This window comes from Lactuca serriola, chromosome 5 (assembly GCF_051521515.1).
Source record: "Lactuca serriola cultivar US96UC23 chromosome 5, Lser_US96UC23_V15, whole genome shotgun sequence".
Lineage (NCBI taxonomy): Eukaryota > Viridiplantae > Streptophyta > Magnoliopsida > Asterales > Asteraceae > Lactuca > Lactuca serriola.
Window position 1 is genome coordinate 67,389,927 of NC_136412.1, and position 8,336 is coordinate 67,398,262.

The 8,336-nt window shown below is 36.4% G+C and overlaps 2 protein-coding genes and 1 non-coding gene across 3 annotated transcripts; 2 read left to right on the forward strand and 1 right to left on the reverse strand.

The window, feature by feature from the left end:
* Nucleotides 1-2,937: 2,937 nt before the first annotated feature.
* On the reverse strand, nt 2,938-3,044 carry LOC145055881 (small nucleolar RNA R71). Its single transcript, XR_013685429.1, has one exon. It is a non-coding gene; the product is annotated as a small nucleolar RNA R71 (small nucleolar RNA).
* Nucleotides 3,045-3,893: 849 nt separating this feature from the next.
* On the forward strand, nt 3,894-4,667 carry LOC145049571 (uncharacterized). The gene has a single exon (XM_078997956.1). The coding sequence runs from the start codon at nt 3,894-3,896 to the stop codon at nt 4,665-4,667; it is 774 nt and encodes a 257-aa protein (XP_078854082.1).
* A 2,815-nt stretch (nt 4,668-7,482) lies between these two features.
* Nucleotides 7,483-8,113, forward strand: LOC145049572 (uncharacterized). Its single transcript, XM_078997957.1, has 2 exons — nt 7,483-7,546; nt 7,695-8,113. Exons 1-2 carry the CDS (start codon nt 7,483-7,485, stop codon nt 8,111-8,113), a joined length of 483 nt encoding a protein of 160 aa, XP_078854083.1.
* The last annotated feature ends 223 nt before the right edge of the window (nt 8,114-8,336 follow it).

Below are 8,336 nucleotides of genomic sequence, written 5' to 3' on the forward strand. Positions count from 1 at the left end.
TCACACATATATCATGAAAAACACACAAAATCATGCATACACACATAGATCTACACAAAACAACTTGTATTCTCCCCCAGAACATAGTAAAAACCGAAAATAGTGGTATGAACTCACATTGCTTTGAACGTTTCGGTTTTTGATGAAGATTGAAGAGGTTTTCAGCTTTAACAAGCTTCCTTGAAGAGATTTTCGAGATCTATGAAGTTCAGGAGCATGGATCTTGAAATGAAGTGTTAAGGGAAGTAAGATCATCATGTATATGAAGTAAATCATCAAGCTTAAAGAGTAGCTTACCAAATGAATGATGATCTTTGAAGGAAACCTTGAAAGCACCTACCAACTGTTGATTTTTAGAGAAAACAGTAGGAAGTTCTTGAGAGGATTTAGAAGTGAAAAATGAAGTTGAGATGGTGAGTTGGGAGGCCGAGAATTTGAAGAGAGAAGGATAGAAGGATGAAGAGATGGATAGGATGTGATGTGCATGGATATATGAGTCATCCTAAATATTTGTTAGGTAATGTGCATAGGAACCCACTAGAAAACATGAAGTGGCACTCAATTTGTAAGTTTTTTTTTACATGGCCAAGAATGAGAGGAAGGAAAAGTGAAGGGAAAAGCTTTGGGTCAGGCTTGCTTATATTCGACATTATGAGGCCCAAGTTGAGAATTTTTGGCCCATTGGGCCGTTACGATCCATTTACATTGAAAAGATGGGTTTACGGCGCATCATGGTTCAATAGAGTGGTTCACGGCCCATCATGGCCCATGATAACAAGGTGAGACATTTTAGGCCCAATAAGGCCCAAATGCCATGGTTTAACGAATGTGAGTCCAATTAGAGCCCAAATGGGGCTCTTTAGCCCCAAATCATCAAATGAAAGGTTTACTGGCCCATTAGACCCAGTAAGAGGATCCTACTCCATACTAAGTTTGAACCGGGTTATTAGGGTTTCAAACCCATAGTTGAGTATATGAGATGTATTTAGTTAGGTTTTGGACTTCACTCAGGAGTTTTGATTCGAATGGATGTTTTTGATTGAGCAGAGAATATGATATCCACTTAGATTACAAGTCTTACAAGAGTTGATGTTTACATGAAAAAAGAATTTTCGAGCTGAAAATGATAGCTGTGACAATTGATTTTGAAGAGATCTAAAGGCAAAATTACTCTCAACTACTATACTGTGTTGATTTAATCATGTTTATCAAAGTGATTTTCATTCTTACTTGTTTGTTTTTAGTAGTAATGGGCTAAATGCCCTAAATTTCTTTAAGAATAGATGATCTCACATACTATAGGTTGATTGAGTTGATTTGGATTATAGTTGGTTGCTTATTTATTATGGTTGCTTGTTAAAAAAAACCTTTTATTTTAATGACAACTTCTTTTCTGTTTATTACCGAGTTTATTTGAAATGTGATGAACTATCTTTCTTGGTTGGCTTGAATTTTTTGATTTTGTGAGTAACAAGCTTATAGGACTAGTGTTTTGACCAAAAACCTAGGGTTGAATAGAAATTTTGGTAAATTGATATGAAAGTTAGTAATAGATGAATAACAATCATATATTATATTGATGTTTCTAAATGATTTATATCAATCAAACTACAAGTCTTCCAGAGTTCGAACTTCACACTTTTTTTCTTATTAATTGGTTCACTTGATCACTAAATGAATGACTTTGTTAAGCTAAAGGATTCGTCTTTTGATCATAATTCTATTCAATCTAGGAATCAGTAAACAACCACACTATAATCCATTGCACTTTCCACTAAATCAACCATAGGAGTAAGTAAATTGCATCTAAATGAAAGTTTGTTTAATATCTTGAAATAAAGTCTATTTTCTTGATTCTTCTTTAGTCTAAAGTATTTCCATGTTAATTGCTTTTAAGTTTCTAGACTTGCAAAACTAGAACACCCCCAATTTATTTTCTTGAGTTACATAGATAACTTTAGTATATAAGTTTTAGCTATTATTTCCATTCCCTATGTTTGATACCTGGCTTACCTGAACTATCCTATTAATCGATTAGGTACACTGCCTATTTGTGTTGGTTAGTCTAGATGAGTTGGTTTAAAACAAGTACTTATAATACATATCAAATATTCGGCACCATTGCCAGGGAACAACTTACTTTTAGTTAATATTGTTTGCTATTTGTTCTCAATCCTTTATGTGGAATTTATTTCACATAAAGTTACATATGTTTTGTTTTAAAATTTCTATGTTTTTATCTTTCAGTCCCTACAGCAACCATATCGTGGCAAATATTGCCTACGTTGTTTCCATTGTTCAGACATTTTAGGTTTTAATTGTTTTTTTTTCTTTTTATGCGTTTATTTTTTGTTTTATTGAAATTAGTTTATGATCCAATCATCTTCATCTACTACAGTAGCATGCTTGAAACATCCCGAGTCCATTTTTCGAAAAAAGCAACAAAGAAAGGAGAAATGGAAAAGATGAGCCAAAAGAAAAACCGAACAAAGTAGAGAGCGAGTATGTGATTGATTTAGAATGTAAAAAAGACATTGAAACATAAGAAAAGATGGTTGACATTGCACAAATGACCATGGATGAATACAAGAAAAGGATGCGAGATAACGGGCCAGGTCTTGTGCAACCCAAAGTTCTGAACACCACCAACTTCGAGCTAAAGGGGAACATGCTTGCTATGTTCAAAGACGTTTCATTCTATGGGAAAGATCATGAAGATGCCTACAAGAATCTAGACGAACTTAAAAACATCGCAAATTAATTCAACTTTGCTATTGTCCCATGAGAAACATTGTTGTTGTAGATGCTTCCATTTCCTTTTAAAGGGACGGCAAAGGACTGGGACTGGCTCAGAGCACTTCCAAATTGAGCCATCATAACTTGGGCCCAACTTCCTTAAAATTCATGCAACAATTCATCCCTCCATACAAAGTTGAAAATTTCATGAAAAACATTTCTAACTTCGAACAACAAGGAGGTGAGTCATTTTATGAAGCGTGGGAGAGGTTTAAGCGGTTACTTAGAAATTGCCCACAACATGACCTCAGTGTGCAACAAGAGTTCTTAATCTTTTATGATGAGGCGAACATGACGACTAGAAAACTTCATGACTCTCAAAGACCCTTAACGAAGAAGGATCCAACAACAATTAACAATTAAGGAGTTAATTGAAGAGTTCTCCAAGAACTTAAGGGAGTATCACAACCCTCAAGAGGACAAGAAAAGAGGTTACAAGGATGGAAGTGGAGGTTCTGAAGATATGACTGTAGTGATGACGAAGTTGGATCAATGGACCGAAGGATGACAAAGATGGATCAATCTATCTATGCAATTCGTGTTGGAAGAGATAATTATGGCAGACCACATTTAACAAAGGAGTGTGACCTTGATCAAAATGGAAATCAGAAAGTTCAAGTGTGCTATTCAAGTGGAGATTGGTATAATGAAGATTGGAAGTAGTGAAAAAGGAATGGATTCTATATGACGAGTATAAGAAAGCCAAAAAGGAAAAGTATAAGGAACAAGATCGTAGGTTTTACTAGAAGGTGCAACTAGCTCTTGAAAACAAGAATGACTTTGAAGCTATGCTGGCCTAATTTTCCGTTGCATCTGTAAAGAGACAGAATAAGACTGATGCTGTCCTTCGAAATAAGAAAGCTTTGATCCATAATATTGAGCAAAAAATCAGTCAAATCTCGAGGCAATTCAACGAATGGTTGCCGAGCACACTTTCGAGCAACATGGAACAAAATCTGAAAGTGCATATCAAGGATGTGACCACAATGAGTGGTAAAATCATCACCCTATTAGTTCCATTACGTGTCGCCAAGCCAGATAAAGTGTAGGAACTAAAGAAGAAAACCAAAGGAAGGCCACTGATCAGCAGTCACGACATGGCGAGGATACCACAACATGTCCAACTTCTAAAAAGAAAAATGAAGCATTGGCCTATCAACCACCGTTACCATTCTCGAGCAGAGACAATTTGGATAAACAATAAAAGGACTACAAGAAGTCCCTGTAGCATATTAAAGTGCTTCAAATCAATATTCCCTTTATTGAAGCATTGGATCATATACCCAAATATGAAAAAAATTCTTGAAGGATTTGCTCACAAATCAAAAAAGTTGGAGGAGGATTCTAATGTAGTTCTAAATGAAAATTGCTCAGCCACCATGCTCAACAAGCTTCCAAAGAAGATGGGGGGTCCATGGAGTTTGACACTTCCATGCCAATTCAAGAATTTAGCTACAAGCCATGACCTTGCCGATTGTGGAGCTAGCATGAATCTTATGCCCTATTCCTTCAATAAGAAATTGAATCTTTCGAAGCCAAGGCCAATTTGCATGGCTATTCACCTAGCCCACAAGATGGTGATTTTTACAAGAGGTATATGTGAGGATTTATTGGTTAAAATTGACAAGTTTGTTCTTCCAGCAGATTTTTTCATGTCAGACGTGGAAGAAGACAAACAAGTTCCAATCATTCTTGGAAGGCCTTTCCTTAGCACTACACAGGCCTTGGTGGAAATTAGGGAGTCAAATCTTACTCTTCGTGTTGGAGAAGATGACATTACCTTTGGGGTTGACAGAGAAATCAAGAATTCAAAGATAAGTGATGATTCAGTTTTCTCGGTAGACATTTTCGATACATTGCAGGAAAAATAATTGGAAGGATGGAAGGATAATGATTCAGATGGATACATGACATTGAAAGAAAGTGAGTTTGATGTTGAACGCGACTTAGTAGAACCAGAGAGACTTCTGGAGGAAAGTGGGTTTGAAGACGTTTGGGAACAATTTGAAGACTCACCAAGGAGTAGCAAATCTGCCATGGCGTGGCCAAATGAAAACTGACGACCAAACGACAAGGAAGAAAACACCACCGTGTGGCGATTAGATGCCCTTTCTATGGCAATTAAACATAACCCAAAGCCAGAGTTCAAAGTCTTTCCCGATCATTTGGAGTATGCATTCCTGGACAAAAACGACCAGAAGCCCGTCATAATTGCAGCTGGTCTAGATCCCAAGGACATAGAGAGCTTGATCGACGTATTGAAAAAACACAAAACCAATATTGCTTGGAATATCACCGACATCAAAGGCATTAGTCCCTCGTATTGACCACATAAAATCAATCTGGAAGAAGGGGAAAACTAGTAGTGCAACCTCAGAGAAGATTGAATCCCAAAATGCAAGAGGTAGTCAAAAATGAGATAGTGAAGTTGATGGATGCAGGAATCATATATTCCATTTCGAATAGTCCATGGGTGAGTCCGATTCATGTGGTGCCAAGAAAGGAAGAATGACAGTGCTAGTGAACAAGAAGGACGACCTCATCCCAACTTGAACAGTAACAGGTTTGTGAGTGTGCATCAATTATCACAAGTTAAACGATGCCACTTTCAAAGACCACTTTTCTTTACCATTTATCGATCAAATGATTAAACTTTTATCTTCTCACCTCTATTCTTGTTTTCTAGATGGATTTTTAGGATATTTCCATATTCTAATAAATTCATAAGACCAAGAAAAGACAACATTCACATGTCATAGTGGAAATTTTGCTTAGAGAAGAAAGCTATTTCGATTGTGCAATGCACCAGCTATGTTTCAGAGATGCATGATAGCCATTTTTCATGATATGATGGAAAAGTTCATGGAATTTTTCATGGACAATTTTTCCTTCTTTGGTTCATTCTATGAATGTTTGGCTAACCTTGATTTGATGCTTGCCAAGTGTAAAAAGACCAATTTGGTCTTGAATTGAGAGAAGTGCCACATTATTGTTAGGTCATAATATAGTGGTTTGGGCTAGGCATCTATCTTGTAAAGGTCTTGTTAGGGTATTGGGATTAGTTATGGTGGTTGTATCTTTTGTGTGGTTGTGTGCGGCCGGACATGTGTGTGCGTCCGCACACGCGTGTGTGGTTGTACACTCATGTGTTGCTGGGTGTGCTATAAATAGTAGCTGTCTGTGTCAGTCTAAAGTGACGTATGTGTATGTGTGTTTTTCAAGGTGTACCTGACATATATGTGTAATAGATGTGTGCATGCTTGATGTTAATCTCATTCTACTCCTTCTACACTCTAATTGATTGCCTGCAATTCATTGACTACTTATTTGGATCGATTGATTGGGTCTTAAAATTATGGTAAAAGACGGAATTGTGTTAGGTCACAAGGTTTCCAAGGCAGGAATTGAGGTTGATCGTGAAAAGATCGACACCATTTCCAAATTTCCACCCCAAAAAACGTAAAAGGGGTGTGAAGCTTCTTTGGTCATGTAGGTTTTACCATAGATTCAGTAAAAATTTCTCAAAAATAACGAGACCTTTGACCCAATTGATTTTAAAATTTGTGGATTTTAATTTCTCTAGTGATTATGTTGAAGCTTTTGAACTTTAAAAGAGAAATTGACTAGTGCCCCAATCATGGTTTCACAGAATTAGAACCTCCCTTTTCAACTTATGTGTGACGTAAGTGATTTTGCAGTTGGAGCCGTTTTAGGTTCAAAGGTTGAAAAAAAAATTTCATCCAATTTATTATGCTAGCAAAACACTAATCCCAACCCAAAAAATTATACTACTACTGAAAAGAACTTTTGGCTATGGGTTATGTATTTGAAAACTTTCGTCCCTATTTGATTTTGTACGAAACAACTATTTTTATTGACCATTCTGCTATTAGGTACTTGTTTAATAAGCAGGATGCAAATCCTAGGTTGAATAGATGGGTGCTCTTATTACTACAATTTGACATCCAGCTCAGGGAAAAAAAGGAATGGAGAATGTTACTGATCATCTTTCCCATTTGGAAAATCTGAAGCTTGAAATTAAATGTAGACGAGATCGATGATAACTTCCCAAAAGAGTATGTGATGGTGATAATAGGTGAAGAGCCATGGTATGCAAACATATTCAATTATTTGGCAAGCAGTTATCTTCCAAAGGGCTTATCTCATCAACAAAAGAAGAAGCTTTTCTTTGAAATCAAATATTATTTCTGGGATGAGCCATACCTATTCAGAAGTTGTCCTGATGGAATCATGAGGCGGTGTGTGTTTGGATAAGAGGAAAATGACATTTTGAAACATTTTCATAGTGGCCAACTGGAGGACATCATGGGGCCCAATACATGGCTAAAAAGATTTTTAACACGAAAGTTTATTTGCCTTTGATTTTCAATGATGCTACTACGTTTGTGAAAGAGTGCGATTCTTGCCAAAGATCGGGCAATATTTCATCTCGAAATGAGATGCCCAAAAATAGCATCCAAGTTTGTGAAGTCTTCAATATTTAGGGTATTGATTTCATGGGTCCATTTCCGGCATCTTGTGGTAAAAAGTATATTTTAGTTGCGGTTAATTACATGTTGGAGTGGCTGCAAGTGCAAGCTTTACCAATTAATGACACAAATGTTGTCATTAAATTCCTTAAAATGTTGTTTTCTTGTTTTGGTATGCCTAGAGCTTTAATAAGTGATGGGGGTACCCATTGTTGCAATGATCAGCTTGCAAAGGTGTTCAAATTTGGTGTACATTGCAGGTTTGCAACACCTTATCACCCTAAAAGAAGTGGGAAAACCAATCAATTGGAACAAATAAAAAAGAATGGTTTGAAAATGTCGATGATGCATTGTAGTTATTTTGAACTACTTTGAAAACACAAATTGGTACTACCCCTTATTGGCTAGTTTTTGGAAAACATTGTCATTTACCATTCAAAATTGAACACAAGGCTTATTGGGGTTTGAGGACTTGCAAATTTGAAATAGCTGAATTGTGTTCCAATCGTTTGATGCATCTGTATGCCCTGGATGAGTTGAGAAACAAATGGTACACCAAATCACTAATGTACAAGGACAAAACAAAGAAGTTCCATGATGTTCGGCTAAGAGAGACCAAAGAGTTTGAAGCGTATCAAAAAGCCTTACTTTTCAATTCGCGAATGAAGCTTTTTCACAGGGAATTGAAGACAATGTGGTATAGGACTTTTGTAGTGAAAGAAGTATTCCCACACGGAGCCATAGAGCTGATTAAGGATGATGGCATGACCTTCAAAGTAAATGGCAATTGGGTTAAGCATTATGAAGAAAGGATGCCAAGAGAGTAAAAAGAAGGTGAAAATATAATCTTGGGATGGCCGCTACAATGTAGAGCAGGAAGGAGTCTAACTCATGACTCCACAAAAAGAAGCGCTTATGGGAGGAACCCGTAGTTTGTGTTTTCATTTCCTTTTAATTTTTAAGTTAGTTTTTATTTTTAGTTTGTTTAAGTTAGGATTTTCTCTCTTTTATGATCATATTATTATTTTTGTTGTTAGGCAAGCAATACAT

Coding starts and splice junctions, on each gene's coding strand:
- LOC145049571 (XM_078997956.1), top strand. CDS start 3,894: ATGGCGAGGATACCACAACATGTCCAACTTCTAAAAAGAAAAATGAAG.
- LOC145049572 (XM_078997957.1), top strand. CDS start 7,483: ATGGGGGTACCCATTGTTGCAATGATCAGCTTGCAAAGGTGTTCAAAT. Junction 7,547..7,694: donor AAATTTGGTGTACATTGCAG/GTTTGCAACACC, acceptor CTTATTGGCTAG/TTTTTGGAAAACATTGTCAT.